General features: G+C 42.6%; 1 protein-coding gene across 1 annotated transcript in view; it reads right to left on the bottom strand.

Annotated features, from left to right (window-relative positions):
• The window catches only part of si:ch73-335l21.1 (insulin receptor substrate 1-B), a 55178-nt gene extending 36649 nt beyond the window's left edge, over nt 1-18529 (bottom strand). The window contains exons 1-2 of the mRNA XM_057854331.1: nt 17148-18529; nt 16076-16850 (exon numbers count right to left, since the gene is read on the bottom strand). Coding sequence (XP_057710314.1) covers nt 16076-16475 — 400 coding nt within the window. The 5' untranslated portion in view covers nt 16476-16850; nt 17148-18529. The remainder of the gene's footprint in view (nt 1-16075; nt 16851-17147) is intronic.
• Nucleotides 18530-20105: the final 1576 nt, after the last annotated feature.

Raw genomic sequence — 20105 nt, 5'->3', positions numbered from 1 at the left:
ATGCGTGGCTGTTTTGTGCTTTTCTCAGTGCTCCTCCGTTAAGATTTACAACAGGAAGGGGTTGATGGGGGAGTTTTTAAAAGACGGAACTAAAGGAATAGTGGGCTTTACAAGCGACTGCAAAAAGACTCAAAACAAAGCAAATGATTTCTTTTACCAATTCCGCCTGATAATTAGGGGTTAGCATTTTTGTTCCCCGTTTGTTTGGAGAACAGACCGGCCTTAAACTTTACACACTTTCATCTGGAGGACACTTGGGAATAATCCAATCTCAGTTAACTCATTGGCCGCCATTGACCAGAGGGTTCACGCGGGGTCTTACAAAGTCTTCAAAGCATTGAATTTATGAACTGGGAATTAATACCTTTAAAAGTATTCATATCTGGGTCTTACAATTTTATTTATTTATTTTTAACCTGTCCTGTTCAGCTATTTGACATGGAGAATGGAAGTCTAAATGTCATATCTGATTCATTATGACAAAACAGCGAACAGGAAAGGGGCTATGGGGGGACAGAAGAAAAGAAACACAAGAAAAGAAAGAAAAGAAACACAAAAAACAACAAGAAATACATTGAACGCCTACACTAACTATTAATGTGTTGGTGCTATCGTCAGCTAGATGTATTTCCGGTTGACTCCATGTGGGGTGCCTGTTGACCCAGGAAAGAAGGGGACAGGGGTGGGAGAGTCTGTAAGCTAAATGATTGAAAGGGGTAGAGTGTACACAAATCAGCTCTGTGATCTAGAACCCAGTAATCGTGTGAATCCCTTGTGGGTGTAAGCCAGTTGGCAACCGACCCTACGCCGCCCTACCGCCAGTCCGGGCTCTGGGAGCGCATTCCTCCTCTCGCAGCCCAGCAAAGGAGCCATCGTCACCACCCCCCGGGATCCAGAGTGGTCTCCCGGGCCACCCGCGCTCCCATAAACTATCCCCCGGGGATGGGAAGAGGGGATGCACCACCAACCCCGGGGCCTGCCGTGAGGAGTTAACCGTAAGAACCCACCCTCAGCAGATCCCATCAATCCCAAAACCTTAGTGTGTGATGCAATAAAATCTGGGGGGAGCCGGGCCGGGACTGTATGGCCCCGTCCCAACTCTCCCCGGAGAAATGGAAGAGTATGTAGGTGCCAGGGTCAAAAATAATTACAGTGCAAAGTGAGGAGTGCGTGAATTAAGAGGCAGGCTCCCGTAGGCGTGGCCTCGTCCACCAGAACCACCGGCCGCATCAATCGCTGCCCCAAACCACCCCCGGCGCACCCCCCCACACCCCGGGCAGGCGCTACGCTAAGCGCCGGAGACCGGGGGATGTCCACCCCACCGGCCAGGGACAGCAAACTCCACCCAAGGCCCCCGTGGGCCCCAAGAGGCCCCGCCGGCAAGAGGGCAGCAGCAGCTGCCACGGTCCGCAGAGCCGACCAAGGGGACGGAGGCGCAGGGTCTTAAAATTTTATAATGTATAACTTCTCCGTGTCTATATTTTTCCTCAAAAGTGTCATTTGTCATTTTGATTAAATAACATAGCCTAAATAAGTAAGCCAGGCGGAGGAGCCAATCATTGAGAACGCAACGCAGCCACGGGTCAAAATCGTCAACAAGCACTGATGAATTATGGGATTTTGTCTAGTTCTTTTGACTTGCTAACCCAAGTCAAAACAGCGTTGAGTCACTGAAAGATGACTACAAATATGGTTGCTTCTTCAATTTGGTGTGCTGCGCAACCGGCTGAAAAAAATCACTATTATTATACAGATCAATGTGACTCCTGCTCCTGCACGATCCCGTTGACTTTCATTCACTTCCCGTCACGTGTCAGGACAAGAGTCCTGACAAAATGCCATGCTCTACACTACACAGATGCAATGTTTACAATGGGCATGAAGGCGCTAGCATCCCATGCTAAATCATCCAAGCACATAACCTCCATGAAAGGAGAGAAACAAACTCCCTCCATTGCTGACGTTTTTCTATCTGCCTGTTTAAGACAGCCCGCAGCTCACGAGCCTGAAGGGACAGAAGCTAAAGCCAGCCAGCAAGCTGCTAATGTAAGCAAAGCAACAGGAGCTAACACTAGCCAGCTAGCAGCTAGTGCTGCATCCACCCTGCATCCCAGCCCAGCTACAATTGCTAGTGGATTTGCGAGAGTGGATCTACGCACATCGCTTGGGTCCACAGCAACCATGAAAGCAGAGGTGTTGTGGTTGCCCGAGAGTTTACGATGATGCTAATGTGAACGAGAACGCCTCTACTTGGCCTGTTGTCTGTGGTCTGTGTCTGCGCTGTGGTGGTGTTGCGTGAGTAGCCTATTCAATATGCTGCATTCGTGCATCCAGCCCACATTCCACATTTCTACCGTCAAGACATGAATTAATACAAATTCATGGATTTTGTTTTTGTTGGTCGGTATGGCTGTGAAGTTGGTATTAAGGTTTTTAAAAACGGTCTTAATTTGGTCTTTAAAAGTCTTAAATTTAACTTGCGGAAACCTGTAGGAACCCTGTGACGAACTGCATCGGACTTCAACTAGTGATAAACTCATTTAAAGATCATCATCAATGGCACTGAGAGAGTTAATCCATCCATTCTATTCTGCTTCCTCCGGGGTCGGGTCGCGGGGGCAGCAGCTTTGACAGGGAAGCCCAGACTTCCCTCTCCCTAGCCACTTCAACCAGCTCCTCCAGCTGGTTCCCAAGGCGTTCCCGGATCAGCTGAGAGATATAGTCTCTCCAGCGTGTCCCCAGTCGTCCCCGGGGCCTCCCGCTGGTGGGACATGCCCGGAACACCTCTCCAGGGTGGCGTCCAGGAGGCATCCGAACCAGTTGCCCGAGCCACCAGGTGCAAAAATTCTTGGAATGCAGGTCTCTGTACTTGACTTGTTTCTAGAGTCCCGATCGATCGGCATCAAAGTACCGGAGTCGGCAAAAAAGTATCGGACATGCCTTTTTTTAATCTATATTTTTTAATTGTTTTTAACGTTACAGACAAGGATTGGTGTAGGGTCGGTTGCCGACGGGCTTACACTCATACGGGATTCACACGATTACTGGTTTCTAGATGACAGAGCTGATTTGTGTACACTTCAGCTTTCCCAATCACATACCTTATAGACTCCCCTACCCCCTCCCCTTCTTTCCCTGGTCAACAGGCCCCCCCCCACATGGTGTCAACCGGAAATACATCTAGCTGACGATAGCACCAACATATTCATAGTTAGTGTAGGCGTTCAATGTATTTCTTGTTGTTGTTTGTGTTTTTCTCTTCTTGTGTTCCCTCATAACTAAAGATGTCGGGTCTGATCACGTCATTTTCAAAGTATCGGAATCGGGAAAAAAATATTGGACATGCCTTTTTTAAATTTTTTTTTTTCTTTTCATTAAATTGTTTTCTAATTGCATTTAACGTTGCAGACAAAATGTCTTACATTCATCCAGAGTCATTAGTTTTGGCTTAAAGTAGGGCTATCAAATTTATAAACGGCGGTAATTAATTTTTAAAAAATTAATCACGTTAAAATATTTAATGCAATTAACGCATGCGCTGCACGACCCACTCACGCATTGTCGCGTTCAATCTATAATGGCGCCGTTTTACCTATATATAGAGCTAACAGGCAGCGTAAAATGAGTAGAGAGAATTTTGGCAGTCTTTGGAGCCTCTTTTTAATTGGCTAAAGCCTTAAAATTCCCTCTCTCAACAATTACAAATATTGTGGGAAGCAATGTGGGGAAGAACGGTAGTGGTTGATCTTTTTCTTAACACCCTATGTTACTTCCCAACGCAGAGAAGATATATCAATTGGTGCCACTTTGCACAGTCATGGTTGCACTTCCCATCATGCATTTGGGCAGAACAGTTAAATGGCTACAGTATCATTTACTGAAAGCTCAACAAATACACGAGATGGCAGTATTTAGTCACAATATACAAAGTCACATTTATCCTTTAAGAATTACAAGTCTTTCTATCCGTGGATCCCTCTCACAGAAAGAATGTTAATAATGTAAATGATTTATTGTCGTAATAAACAAATACAGTACTTATGTACTGTATGTTGAATGTATATATTTGTCCGAGTTTCATTCATTTTTTTCTTAATGCATTGCCAAAATGTATATGATCGGGAAAATTTATCGTGAGTGATTGGAATTGAATCGGGAGCAAAAAAAAAAGCAATCGGATTGGAAAATATCGGGATCGGCAGATACTCAAACTAAAATGATCGGGATCGGATCGGAAAAAAAGAAAAACATGATTGGAACAACCGTACTTGTTTCCACTGATTCGTTTGAACAATGCCTCTCAGGGTTGGTGGTTTCAGCAGGTCCATACCAGTACGTAGCTCTCGAGAAAAAACATTTGGCTCGCTGGCGATACCTTGGTAGTAGCATGCATAGATGTTCAGTATTTGAGGAGAAATTGGTGTAGTCTCTGTTGTAGCATACTTTGCCCTTGTGATACTTTGAGCGCATGTGTTGCGTTGAAATGATCAGGTCTCTGTGCATCACAAACGCTAACTGCGCTAAACTGCTCGCGTCGTTTTTATTTTCTGCCAGTGTTTGGATGCTGGAGGATGGGCCAATGACATCTGCATGGCCCGATTAAGCGCTAAGCCACGCTAAGCGCTGCTCATCCCCCTAATTAGGCACTAATTGTTGTCTCGAGTGTCCACCGTTGGTGGCACAGTGCGCGCTTTGTCCTAAAAAAGCCACTGCAGGAAGTCTTCAGGGTTATTATTGGCTCTTTGGTCTCTTCTACACTAAGACAGCACAGCCAGTACTTAGTAGGAGCAGTTGATTTCATAAGGGAGGGTCTGAAGTTGCAAATTTAAGCTAGCTAGTAAAGCTAAGTTCTTGTTTCACAAAAAGTTCTTGTTTGGTGCCAAATGTTCATTCGTCAAAATGGATTGGACGTCTATTGCTGTCAACGGCGGCCTACGGTTTAAAATATTTATATGGGTTGTCCGACTTAATGGCCCTGTATTGATTATCGTGGATGGTGCGCATTAGCTGTGCGGTTGTCTGTGGCGGTCAGGAAGCGGACCCCGATTCACAGGCTTTACATTACTAGCCCCGCCCCCTGAATTTCCTCCGGGATGCAACGGAATCCTCTGTCCGTGTCCACACTGCCGTCAATGCGGTGCTTTGTATATTTAATTCAGTTGCTCCATCCCCCCCATCCGCGTGTCTTCTGCGGCAACTTAAAAATTCAGGAGTTCCTAAATTCAAGTGAGATGAAATATTCACTCGCCCCCACGGAATTGGCGTGAAAACTCGATCCCCGAATTGTCGCATCCTCCCCTGACCTCATTTTGTATTTTAGACAGAAACGGTCTTTCAAAACAGGCGGGAACGCCGTGTTCCCAGTCGCTAGGGTATGTTTATCACATCGACCGGCGTACCGCTACTTTGAGGTTGATGTGACGCTAACTCGGAACACGTGCGAGTTTGACCTTACGCCGCGGTCTACGGTGCGGGCCCGGATCGAGGGATTACGGCCGCTCGGAGCTTTAGGAAGTGGCTAGTTTGAAATGAGGAAAGGGGGCACACATGGCCGCCCTGGGAAAAGTACAAAGCTTAAATTGAGGGTGGGCGGGATGAGGGGGAGTAGCTGAGAACAGAAGGGGGAGAGAGGGAAAAAAACCCTTCTTTGCAGTCTTTGCGGTGTCAAAAAGCATCACGGCGTGCTACGGCAATGAGGTCACGCGTTGGAAATGCCAGCGAGGCAGTCGTTAGCACTGATTTACAGGATCCTGGCTAGCAAGGGGATTCTACGACGTGGTCTCGGTGGCTTGAAAGTGAATTGAGACCCGATTATGGCAATGTACACATTTGTCGCGGTTGACTTGTGGCTTCCACTCAATGACAAGGCGTTCAGAAATCGTAGCATCACAAAAGTACAACTGTCATGGCTAGCATTTAAATAGAGGAGCGTATTATCTTATATTCTGCCAGTGACGGCTATAGACGTCCAATCTCTTTTGACCAGGAGGAGCAAATGAACATTTGTTCATCCAGAAATGCCTCAAAACTAGCGCTGCAGCTGTCGATTATTTTAGTAATCGCTTACTCAATGAACTAGTTTGTTTTGAATAATCAAGTAATCGGATAAGAAACATTAAAAAAATTAAAGTACCTGAGCTTAGCCTCAAACGGTATTAAAATAAATAAATAAATGAGGATCTAAGTACATAGCAAAAGTCCACTAGCTTAAATGCTAACTTTTTTTTTTTTTTTTTACACAATGCTCTTAACAAATACATATTCCCACAGAAAAACAGCTAAATATACCTATAAACTAAATTACAAATGCATTAAAAACATTAGCCCAAGCAAAAACTTAGCTGATGTCGGTCTTAACAGGGAGCAGCTGGATTCAGCTATGTGAAATAAATTGTCATATATTCACTGTTGTCACTAAAGGGCAGTGTATTTTCCCAAATCAAGAATAATCTGCTAACTTCCACTTGCTTAAATGCTATAAAATGCTAACTTTTTTTTTTTTTAACAATGGTCTTAACAAATGTTCTAAACACATATTCCCACAAAAAAAGCTAAATATACCTATAAACTAAATTACAAATGCATTAAAAAACATTAGCCCAAGGAAAAACTTAAGCTTATGTATCTCACTAGAGTGCAGTGTATTTTCCCAAATCAAAAGAACAATCGGCTAACTTCCACTAGCTTAAATGCTATAAAATGCTAACTTTTTTTTTTTTTAACAATGGTCTTAACAAATGTTCCAATCACATATTCCCCACAAAAAAAACCTAAATATACCTATAAACTAAATTACGAATGCATTAAAAAACATTAGCCCAAGGAAAAACTTATGCTTATATATCTCACTAGAGGGCAGTGTATTTTCCCAAATAAAAAAAAAAAACAATCGGCTAACTTCCACTCGCTTAAATGCTATAAAAACTTTTTTATTATTTTTATTTTTTTATTTTTTTACAGTGGTCTTTACAAAAGGTTCAAACACATAACAGCTAAATATACCGTCATTTTCGGACAAGACACTACTTTTTCCTTTATTTGAATCCTGAATATTTTAGTAGTCGATTAATCGATGAACTAATTTGTTCGAATAATCGAGTAATCGGATAAGGAACATTAAAAAAAATTAAAATACTTGAGCTGAGCCTCAAACGGTATAAAAATAAATAAATGAGTAAGTACGTAGCAAAAGTCCACTAGCTTAAATGCTATAAAATGCTAACTTACGCTAGCTTATGTTGGTGTTAACGGGGAGCAGCTGGATTCAGCTATGTGAAATGAGTTATGTCATATTCACTGTTGCCCCTAGAGGGCAGTGTATCTTCCCAAATCAAAAGAACAATTGGCTAACTTCCACTAGCTTAAATGCTATAAAATGCTAACTTTTTTTTTTTTTTAAACAATGGTCTTAACAAATGGTTCAAACACATTTTCCCACAGAAAAACAGCTAAATATACCTGTAAACTAAGTTACGAATGCATTAAAAACATTAGCCCAAGCAAAAACTTAGCTTATGTTGGTCTTAACAGGGAGCAGCTGGATTCGGCTATTTTAAATAAGTTATGTCATATTCACTGTTGCCAATAGAGGGCAGTGTATCTTCCATAATGAAAAGAACAATCGGCTAACTTCCACTAGCTTAAATGCTAACAATTTTTTTTTTTTTTTTTTTTAACAATGGTCTTAACAAATGTTTCAAACACATATTCCAAAAAAAAAAAAAAAAACCCTCTAAATATACCTATTAACTAAACTACGAATGCATTAAAAAAACATTATCTTAAGAAAAAATTCGGCATGTTGGTCGTAACAGGGAGCAGCTGGATTCAGCCATGTGAAATGAGTTATGTCATATAAACTGTCGCCACTAGAGGGCAGTGTATCCACCCAAATCAATAAAACTAAATGCAAACACTAACAAAACAAAACATTACAACCCCTCTTTAATTAAACAAGTACTCTAAGCAGCAAAATTTCATTCCTAAATTTCATCCGGCAAATTATATCACTAACTCCATTTATGTCAAGTTTAGATCTTTTACATCCATTTAAAAGTGATATGTTATAAGCATTCATTAATGCTCATGACAGTCATAATTATGATTGTCTAATGACAGTCTTATGGTGCCACTGTCAAATAAAGTGTTACCAAATACCATAACTAGCAATTAATGAAACAAATGGAACAGTAACTGAAGAAATAATTAGCACAGAACATGAATTTTGATTGTTATTTACATCTGTAGCACTGCAATGCATGCTAGGAGGCATGTTGGATGACAACAGCGTTGACAGTTGGTGGCAGCAGAGGTTGACAGTCTCCCACAAGGGAGCAGTGATGGTCAAATGAAGCTTCTTGAAGCAATGAAGCTTTGCAGCCAATTAGTTCAAAGCTTCATTGTGGTTCATTTGGTCTGATGACAGTCATATGATGCCGCTGTCAAATAAAGTGCTACCAGTTAATATCTTTTGGTGTAAATATCCCATAATACAGTGAGGACAGCTTATAGTCTGTGTGGCTTATCAATGAACAAATGCCATTTTTGTGCCAAATTTGAAGTGTACGGCTTATAGTCAACCAACAGTACGAGACCTGAAATCCACAAGTCACCCAGAAATACCCCAAAATTAACAAAAAGTCACTTGGCTTAGCCTGGAAATCAACGGGAAGTGACCAAAACTCAACCGAATGGGACCAAGAATTGCCCGAAAATCACTTAAGTCCACATTATTCCGCAGCAGCGCCGAGAACCAAAAGTGGTATTTGCCATGTGGCAAAATGGATTTTGCCATGTGGCAAATTTTTTTTGCTATGTGGCATTTTTTTTGCAATGCGGCAAAATGGATTTTGCCATGTGGCATTTTTTTTGTCATGTGGCAATTTATTTTTTTTTGCAACGTGGCAAAATGGATTTAGTCATGTGGCATTTTTTTTGCCATGTGGCAAAATTGATTTGGCCATGTGGCATTTTTTGCCATGAGACAAAATGGATTTTTTTCCATGTGGCTTTTTTTTGCAATGTGGCAAAATGGATTTTGCCCCATGTGGCATTTTTTTGCCAGGTGGCACAATGGATTTTGACATGTGGCATTTTTGTGGGTATGTGGCAAAATGCATTTTGGTTTTGGCATTTTGGGGGGGGGGGGGGTCACATGGCATTTTTTTTAGGGTATATGGTAGTTTTGCAGGCCGTTCACGTCCATGCCATTGACGGCTATGCACGTCCAAATTAATTCCATTCATTTTAAATTGCAGAAAAACGTGTGACTGTGATTTTTGACCATACACTTTACATTAGGGCGTATTGACATTCAACTGGCACACAAGTAAGGCTATGCCATTGACAGCCATGCATGTCCAATTTTTTCATTCATTTACAATGGCATATACCAAAAAATTGTCACATGTCAAAATCCATTTTGCTACATGGCAAAAAAAAAAAAAATGCCACATGGCAAAATCAATTTTGCTACATGGCAAAAAAATGCCCCAAGGCAAAATCCATTTTTCCACATGGCAAATAAAATGCCACATAGCAAAATCAATTTTGCCACATGGCAAAAAAAAATGCCACATGTCAAAATCCATTTTGCCACATGGCAAATACCACTTTTGGTTCTCGCTGTCTTTCTTATTCCGTGCATTCCTGAGCATTTTCTAGCGCGCTAATGAATTTGCTGTCCATCTCTTGTCAACACCCGTGAACGATTTTACAAGACTTTGAACGTAGGCATGCGCGGAGATACAATTTCTGTCTTGTTTACAGCCGGCGCTGCAGCTCCAAATTTGGATTCTGCTATTTGCTTTCACGGAGGTCAACAATTCCTGAGGCGGTGCCAATTTTCCTGGCAAAAGGGCGAGCGCACGACCGCGCCTCCGCCCCGTTGGGCCGAGGTTAAGCTCTTACACACTCCAGCGACTTCTAATAGCTGAACAAATAGCCGCTCTCAGTACTGATACTGTACTGGTTGCCCAAAGGGTCTTACCGGACTCAGCTGAATAAATAACCCGGATGGGCGCGAGGCCCTGCGTGGCAGCAGGACCGTGTTTGTGTGATTAGGAGCGCTCGTGCGATACCGATAGTTTCCCGGGCCGCTTGAGGCCACTTTCCCAGGATCAAGTCATGTTGCGGTATTATGCAAACGGGACTTTAGGATTTAAGGGCGTGCACAGATCCTTGGCTTGTGCAAGGGTGCCCGAAGCGTTCCTGTGTTTACTGCGCACCACCCGTGGCGACTGATTATTCCAAACTTTAATCCAAAGCTGTGATTTCCCTCGCTATCGTCCTCTCGCAGCGGCTTCTGCGCTGAGGGCGCGGCCCCGGGCCCAGCATCCCAGCGGAATTCTTCAAGTAGGGGACAAGTTCTTCACTGTACTGACGGCAATGCGGCACATACCAGAGGCTGATTATTAGCAGTAGGAATCCTGACGGTGTAGACCGTTTACCACCGCGGGTTTTCGCTAGCGGTCGGCAGTGACCTTTTTTACTCCTATGCGTGAGGACGGTGTGTTTTTTGTTTTGGGAGGAGGAGGTTCAAACAGATCTTCAAAGAGCCTCGTGTATGAGCGGTAGCAGTAGCAGAACGGAATTTAGAAAACGAAGTAAACAATAGTATGTTGTAGTACAGGGGTGGGCAAACTATTGCACAAAGGTGCAGATTTTCGTTGCAACTAGGAGTGGGAACCTCTTGGTACCTCACGATACGATATGCAATATAAAGCTCATGATCTGACGATACATTGGTCAGGAAATCATTCTAGGATATTCTACAAACAACTAATTAACAGAAAAACAAGCTTCTAGTGTGAATTGGAATTTGTTTATCACTAGTCGACGTCCAATCCATTTGAACTGGGAGGGTGGCAGCGAATGAACATTCGTTCATTCGCTGCCACCCTCCCACTTCAAACGGATTGAACGTCTATGTCTGTCAGTGGCAGTCAATGCCAGGCAATTAGGTAATTTTGGGCCATTTAAGGTCTCACTGGAACAGCACCTAACAAAAGTTCCAGCATCATCACCTTGTCAAGAATCAAGAATCTGCATTGGACAAGGTGTCTAAGAGTCAAGAATCAAGAGTCTGCATTGGACAAGGTGTCTAAGAGTCAAGAATCTGCATTGGCCAAGGTGATGATGCTGGAAACCTTTGTTTGGTGCCGTTCCAGTGAGATTTACAAAGATGACTGCCTGAAGAAGACATTAAAATTCCCTCGGTCCTTGATAATATGGGGCTGCATGTCAGGCAAAGGCACTGGGGATATGGCTGTGGTTAAATCTTCAATAAATGCTCAAGTTTACATTAAAATTTTAGACAGCTTTCTTATCCATTCAATTGAAAATATGTCGTTTTCCAAGATGACAATGCATCATGCCACAGAGCTAAAACTGTTAAAGCATTCCTTGGGTAAAGACTCATTCAGTCAATGTCATGGCCTGTAATTCTCACTGGAACAGCACCAAACAAACGTTCCAGCATCAACATCACGAATCTGCACTGGACAAGGTGATGAGAAACAAACAAAGAAGGGTGGCAGGAACTATGCCACATTGACACTTGTCGAGAGTCAAGAATCTGCATTGGACAAGGTGATGATGCAGGAACTTTTGTTTGGTGCCGTTCCAGTGAGATTTATATGGAGATTGCTGTGGTTCAATCTTCAACAAATGCTCAAGTTTACATTAAAATTTTAGACAGCTTTCTCATCCATTCAATTGAAAATATGTCGTTTTCCAAGATGACAATGCATCATGCCACAGAGCTAAAACTGTTAAAGCATTCCTTGGAGAAAGTCATCCAGTCAATTTCACGGCCTGTAAATCTCACTGGAACAGCACCAAACAAAAGTTCCAGCAACATCACCTTGTCAAGAGTCAAGAATCGGTATTGGACAAGGTGTTGAGAAACAAACAATGGTGGCAGGAACTATACCACATTGACACTTGTCAAGAGTCAAGAATCTGCATTGGACAAGGTGATGATGCTGGAACTTTTGTTTGGTGCCGTTCCAGTGAGATTTACAAAGATAATTGCCTGAAGAAGATGTCAAAATTTCCTCAGATATGGGGCTGCATGTCAGGCAAAGGCACTGGGGAGATGTCTGAGTGAGTGCTCGTCCAAGACTGGTGATTGCATACTTTTTGCTAGGGGTTGTATTATGGTGGAAGATTTTGATAACAACTTGTTGGTTCCTTTTTTCTTTTTTTTTTTAAACATTGACACCTTTTTAAAACGATATTTCGATTCTTGGCTGGAGCGTATCGATAACCTTTTGGGATGCAAAGTATCACGATATATCACCATTTCGATATTTTGTCACACCCCTAGTTGCAACCCATCAAGAGGACACCTTCTCACCGATCTGGTGTCTTAAAAGTCTTACAAATGTTTCCCTGGACCCCTCATTGGTTAAACTGCCTGTACTGGATCAGTTGTAACAAAGGCCAAGACCCACTGCGGCCACTGAGGACCGGTTAGCCCACCGCTGTTCTAGTAGCGAACAGTAAGATAGCATCGTACTGTGCTTTTGTTTCTCCTTAACACTAGAACTACCAAGGGTGGATCAGTTGATAAAAATCACTTTTGTTACCAGGGAAGGGTCATCTGACTCTAATCAGCATATCTTTTGTTCGCATTGAGGTGCTTATTAGTCATTCCCATTCACACTCGCAAAACTACAAGGTTGGATTGCTCCAATTAGCATCTTGAGTGTTTGCAAGGCAGAGCTGCCTTGGCTTTGTCGGACAGTGGACCGCTCAGGCAGACAATTGGGCAGACAACCTTTTTACAGTATGTACTGTATACTGAAGCTTGTGTTTGCTGTGACAAAACAGCGGGTTGAGCTGCTGTGGCAAGTTCTTTGGTCATTGTGTGCTTCAACATAATAAACTGTGAACCTTGACAACTGAATGTTGGACTTGTCAAGACAAAGTAAAGGTGCTTGATGGGATTTGTCCCAGTTGTTCTAACACTCAATTTTCTAAAATGTAGACAGTCTGGTTTAGCTACAGTTCTAGATGCTAATCTTAGTTTCATGCCATGTGGCCTTCATTATTTTTACACTGACCCAGGAGTTAAGTCTGGATTTGCAAATATTCAAGATGATAATTGCAGCTATCTAGAGTGAAACACCCCCTTCACACCTAGGCTGCTTAACTGCTTGTTTGAGTGGTCTATTGTTTGACAAAGTGAAGTAGTCAGTTTGGTATCAGGGTCATTTGACACCTTCCTGGTATTTCTTTATAGCCAAAAAACCCCGGGACTTCCAGTGTTAATTGCCGACGTATCGGATTTGGACTCGGTTCTGGCAGATCCTCAAAACCAGGTGACTCGGTAACAGGTGCAAAAATAGTCTTAACCCGATCTGGACTCTCAAAACTCAAGGAGTTCTGGTCTCAAGTAGGGTCTTGGCTTTGGCTATTGTGTTCTTGAGCGCAACGCTAGCCATGTCTGTTAGAACAGTACACCGAGGAGCCATATTAGTTTGAGACATTTTCTACGTACCATATTTTCGGGCTACAACCCCTAGCAAAAAGTATGGAATCACCAGTCTTGGACGAGCACTCACTCAAACATTTTATCATGTATCATTTTAGCACGAAATCATGAGAAACAAACATAGAAATAACAATGAAAACACATCTCTAGTATTTAGTACCACCACCTCTGGCTTTTATGACAGCTTGCAGTCTCTGAGGCATGGACTTGATGAGTATTCTTCATCAATTTGGTGCCAACTCTCTTTGATTTCAGTTGCAAATTTTTTTTTTTATTTTTTTTTTAACCATGTGGTTAAATGGATTTTGCCATGTGGCATTTTTTGCCAAGTGGCAAAATTGATTTTGACATGTGGCATTTTTGTGGGTATGGGCAAAATGCATTTTGCTTTGTGGCATTTTTTTGGGGGGGGGGGGGGTGTACATGGCATTTTTTGGGGGTATATTGTAGTTTTGCAGGACATGCACCTCCATGCCATTGACGGCTATGCACGTCCATATTTTCCATTCATTTTAAATGGCAGGAAAGCATGTGTGGCTGTGATTTTTGACCATACACTTTACATGAAGGCGGATTGACATTCAACTGGCACCCAAGTAAGGCTATGCCATTGACAGCTATGCACGTCCAAATTTTTCATTCATTTTAAATGGCATATACCAAAAAAAGACACATGTCAAAATCCATTTTGCCACATGGCAAAAAAATGCCACATGGCAAAATCCATGGCATGGACTTGATGAGCATTCATTAATTTGGTGCCAACTCTCTTTGATTTCAGTTGCCAGATCACCCCTGGAGGTCGGAACACCTTGTCAAGAGTCAAGAATCTGCATTGGACAAGGTTATGATGAAGGAACTTTTGTTTGGTGCTGTTCCAGTGACATTTACAAAGATGACTGCCTGAAGAAAACATCAAAATTCCCTCAGTCTTTTATGATATGAGGCTGTATTTTAGGCAAAGACACTGGGGAGATGGCTGTGGTTAAATCTTCAATAAATGCACAAGTTTACATAGAAATTTTAGACAGCTTTCTTATCCCTTCAATTGAAAATATGTTTGTCATTTTCCAAGATGACAATGTATCATGCCACAGAGCTAAAACTGTTGAAGCATTCCTTGGAGAAAGACTCATCCAGTCAATGTCACGGCCTGTATATCTCACTGGAACAGCACCAAACAAAAGTTCCAGCAACATCACCTTGTCAAGAGTCAAGAATCTGCATTGGACAAGGTGATGATGCTGGAACTTTTGTTTGGTGTTGTTCCAGTGAGATTTACAAAGATGAATACCTGAAGAAGACATCAAAATTCCCTCAGTCCTTGATGATATGTATGGGACAGCATGTCAAGCAAAGGCACTGGGGAGATGGCTGTGGTTAAATCTTCAATAAATGCACAAGTTTACATTGAAATTTTAGACAGCTTTCTTATCCCTTCAATTGAAAATATTTGTCATTTTCCAAGATGACAATGCATCATGCCACAGAGCTAAAAGTGTTAAAGCATTCCTTGAAAACAAACACTCATCCAGTCAATGTCATGGCCTGCAAATAGCCCAGATCTCAACCCTACTGAAAACCTGTGGTGGAAATTGAAAAAAGGTCCACAGCATGGCTCCGACCTGCAAAGATGATCTGGCAACTGCAATCAAAGAGAGTCGGCACCGAATTGATGAAGAATGCTCATCAAATCAGAGACTGCAAGCTGTCATAAAAGCCAGAGGTGGTGCTACTAAATATTAGAGATGTGTTTTGATTGTTATTTCTATGTTTGTTTCTAATGACTCCATATTTTTTTTCTCAGAATGGAGTGATTCCATATGTATTTCCCTGCACTTGCTTTATAAAAGTAACATTTACTGACCACTACAATGTTTACTGATTTCTTTTAGTGTTTCTGAATGCTAAAAGGTTCCACTTTTGAACTAATTCAATATTTTTTCAAGCTTTTTATCAGAGTTTTTTCTATATGATAAAATGTTTGAGTGAGTGCTCGCCCGAGACTGGTGATTCCATACTTTTAGCTCGGGATTGTATAAGTCGCACAAGCCCTTTTGACTCAAGACCCAGCCAAACCAGTGCGATTTATAGTCCAGAAAATACGCTAGCCCACTTGTTGTACATGTATTCCCTACAACCTGCTAAATGTATCACAGCTCAAGCTCAGGTGCTTTCCCGCCGCCGCTAATCAGCCACTTTACGTAAGAGGCCAGCGGGTCATGTGTGAGAAGCACCTTGAACTCTTCCGATCTTGTTTGCCCTGATTGCGTCACAAGATGATGCGAGGGAAGGTCGAACAGGTGACTTCGCCGTCATACCGACAGCTGTGTTTACACAGCAGTGGTTAATGATTATGTTTCAGTGCCATTGACGGGGAGAGACGTCCAATCTATTCGGACAGGGAGTGGCATCTGTCCGAACGTTTATCAATGGAAGCCAGAGAATTCATGTATAGGTACCCTTTAGTGTAGTGAGTAATTGTCGTCATGGATAATCCCTAAACTATTAAGGAGATGCTTGGGGAACCCCCTCTTGAAGCGCCCCTGGATTTGGCGTGCCACGTCCGCGACTTACTTTTGCACTGCAAGTCCACCATGGCCTGGTACCACTCGTCCTGGTCCGCCTGGTTCTCCGCCGCCACCGCGAAGCTCTCCGCCCGCGTGTACAAGACGATCATGTGCTTGTTCTTGGAGTCGGCCCGCTTGTTGATGTTGAAGCAGGTCTCCAGGAGCACGGCCTTCTTTGGGACGGGGGCCTTGCCGCGGAATTTCTTCTCGCTCTCGTAGTACTCCAACCGGGCCGGGCCGCGCTCCGACCCCGAGCGCAGCACAAAGTAGCGCCGGTGCATGGACTTGTGCTTGCGGAGGTAGCCGCTCAAGCGCACGTCCTCGCCGGGCTCCGGCGCCTGACCCTCCATGGCGTCCGAAGCCGGTCCGGGCAGCGCCTTATGTCCTCGCAAGTTGGCGGAGCTCATTCAAACATGTCCGGACTTCCCCAGCTTGGCCATGTGCGGAGCCCCGCTGCACCCCCACCCCTTCCCTGCGGGTCTTGTTTACGTCCTCGCGGGTCTCCTCCGAACCCCAACTCCCACGCTTCGCAACTTTGCAACTCCGCCGAATCCAGCGCCGGTTCCGGGGCTGTTCCGTTCGCGGTTGAGTCGCAACCGGAGCGTGCGTTCGTCCGCCCGGGGTGGCGTTCGTCCGCGGGTCCGCTTGTGTGCGACTGGGACTGGGACTGTCACTCAAGTCGACGCGACACGATGTACTCGTAGTACTCTGAAGCGCGGTGCGTTCACGGACCTCGGCGTGAGCTCGGAATTCACAAAACTCCACTGCGATGAAGTACAATCCTAAAAGAAAAAAAAAAGATGATTTATTTTAATGTAGAAATCAAACCAACTATTTTTTTAGTCAATTGCTTTAAAAAAAAATACCGTTTCAATCATATTACGACTTACAACACTCAAACTAAGGAAACAAACCAACAATCTACTGCTCAAACACCTTTAATGTCATTCCACAAATTATCTGCCATTGACATATATTGACGTCCAATCAATTTGGACTGCTATAGGCTGTCACTGACACTAAAACTTGACCATTCACCGCCAGCTCACCCAGTTCCAATGCTTTTAAATGCAAATTACCCCAATTCAAGCGAAATACTTCGCAATTCACGGAATCATACCGCAGTTTCAACACAAAGCATCCCATAATTCTGCTCCCAAAATAGGAGTACTATTCCTAATGCAAGATGCGTGTTACGCAACCCGCATCCCAAAGTAACCTCGAGCTAGACTGGTCGGAAAAACGGCTAAAGCGTGCCTCCTGGCGGTAAAACTGAGAAGAAAATGAAGTCTCGTTAGTGGAAAACGGCTTTATTTTCTGCAAAATACTCAGCAGTAAAGCATTAAATTGAATTTTACGACTATTTGCACGAGTCCTTAACCCTTTATAGGACGCCCATTGAAATACTGTTTTTTTATTTTAGTTTTTCATGTACTTTGGTCACAGGGCCGGCCCAGCCTATACGCAGACTATGCAGCTGCTTAGGGCCCCTGACCACTAGGGGGCCCCCCAATTTGGCAATTGTTTAATTTATATTCTATTTTGTTTACTACAGTTTGCTTTATTTGACTTTTGTGAGTTTTTCATACTTGATTACAAGCTTTAAAAAAATAAAAGTCCTTCCTTAAGTTCTTTATTTCCTCTTTTAGAAAAAGGTTTGGCGCTATCTACTGTAAGTTCTGACAATCATTTGGGGTGAGAAGTTTGAAGTATGCAGTGCAACAAAATCTGATTAATATACAAAATATAGACGTATGGGTTTCACAGTACACTGTCACAAAATGGTGGGCCAAAAATATGGGTCCATTTGCATTATTTTGCTTAGGGCCCCCAAATAGCCTGGGCCGGCCCTGACTTTAGAGCATTATTGTGGGCTCTAGACACACTTTTTTATTATATTTCATCGAAAAAATGGCATAAAATCAACAGGAATCACCTATGGGAGTGAACCGACTGGCATTAAAGCAACACTAGGTAACTTTTCAACCTTTACGAAATATTTCCATAACATTTGTGATATGTCAACTGACTAGTTGAATGACACCTCTTTTATAACTTGAGGGTGTCGGTACCGCTTTCACCGGCACTAATTAACTTTGAGGAGGATGGCATGAACTATGCCACACAAAAAAACTACAAATGTACCGACTGCTTAACGGCATACGTCACTTCCTCCTTTCCCGATTCGTTATTAAGACGGAAGTCGACGCGAATGCTTTCGCGCAAATTCTGCAAAGATGGCTCGTCAAATGTAGCCACACGGTTGCTAACCAACATATGCTATTGTTTAGCCACAACTGGATTTTGATGTCTTCTTCAGGCAGTCATCTTTGTAAATCTCACTGGAACGGCACCAAACAAAAGTTCCAGCATCATCACCTTGTCAAGAGTCAAGAATTTGCATTGGACAAGGTGATGAGAGACAAATAAATAACGGTGGTCAGAAACTATCCCACATTGACACTTGTCAAGAGTCAAGAATCTGCATTGGACAAGGTGATGATGCTGGAACTTTTGTTTGGTGCCGTTCCAGTGAGATTTACAAAGATGACTGCCTGAAGAATAAAATCAAATTTCACTCGGTCCTTGATGATATGGGGCTGCATGTCATGCAAAGGCACTGGGGAGATGGTTGTGGTTAAATCTTCAATAAATGCACAAGTTTCATTGAAATTTTAGACAGCCTTCTTATCCCTTAAATTAAAAATGTTTGGGGATAATGAAATAATTTTTCAAGATGACAATGCCTCATGCCACAGAGCTAAAACTATTAAAGCATTCCTTGGAGAAAGTCATCCAGTCAATGTCACGGCCTGTAAATCTCACTGGAACAGCACCAAACAAAAGTTCCAGCATCATCACTTTGTCAAAGGTCAAGAATCTGCATTGGACAAGGTGATGAGAAACAAAGAACGGTGGCAGGAATTATGCACATTGACATTTGTCAAGAGTCAAGAATCTGCATTGGACAAGGTTATGATGCTGGAACTTTTGTTTGGTGCTGTTCCAGTGAGATTTACAAAGATGACTGCCTGAAGAAAACATCACTACTACAGAAATGACTAGAGATGTATTTTGATTGTTATTTGTTTGTTTCTCATGATTTTATATTGTTTTCCTCAGAATGGAGTGATTCCATATATATTTTCCTGCACTTGCTCTATAAAAGTAACATTTACTGACCACCACAATGTTTTTTATTCATTTCTTTTAGTGTTTCTGAATGCTAAAGAGTTGCACTTTTGAACTTATTCATTACTTTTTCAAGCTTTTTTATCCGAGTTTGTTCTACATGATAATTTGTCTGAGTGAGTGCTCGACATGGTGTCAAGAGTCAATAATCTAATTAGGTAATTTTGGGCCATTTTAGGTCTCACTGGAACAGCACCTAACAAAAGTTCCAGCATCACCACCTTGTCAAGAATCAAGGATATGCATTGGACAGGGTGTCTTAAGAGTCAAGAATCAAGAATCTGCATTGGACAAGGTGTCTAAGAGTCAAGAATCTGCATTGGACAAGGTGATGATGCTGGAACTTTGTTGCCGTTCCAGTGAGATTTGCAAAGATGATTGCCTGAAGAAGACATCAAAATTCTCTCAGTCCTTGATGAGTTGAGGCTGCATGTCAGGCAAAGGTACTTGGGAGATGGCTGTGGTTAAACCTTCAATAAATGCACAAGTTTACATTGAAATTTTAGACAGGTTTCTTATCTCTTCAATTGAAAATCGGTCATTTTCCAAGATGACAATGTATCACAGAGCTAAAACTGTTTAAGCTTTCCTTGGAGAAAGACTCACCCAGTCAATGTCATGGCCTGCAAATAGCCCAGATCTCAACTCTATTGAAAACCTGTGGTGGAAATTGAAAAAACATGGTCCACAGCAAGGCTCTGACCTGCAAGCATGATCTGGCAACGGCAATCAAAGAGAGTTGTCACTCATCAAGTCCATGCCTAAGAGACTGCAAGCTGTCATAAAAGCCAAAGGTGGTGCTACTAAATACTAGAGATGTGTTTTGTTATTTCTTTGTTTGTTTC

Source organism: Corythoichthys intestinalis, chromosome 13 (genome assembly GCF_030265065.1).
Source record: "Corythoichthys intestinalis isolate RoL2023-P3 chromosome 13, ASM3026506v1, whole genome shotgun sequence".
NCBI classification, from domain to species: domain Eukaryota; kingdom Metazoa; phylum Chordata; class Actinopteri; order Syngnathiformes; family Syngnathidae; genus Corythoichthys; species Corythoichthys intestinalis.
This window is presented reverse-complemented; position numbering and strand designations above follow the sequence as displayed.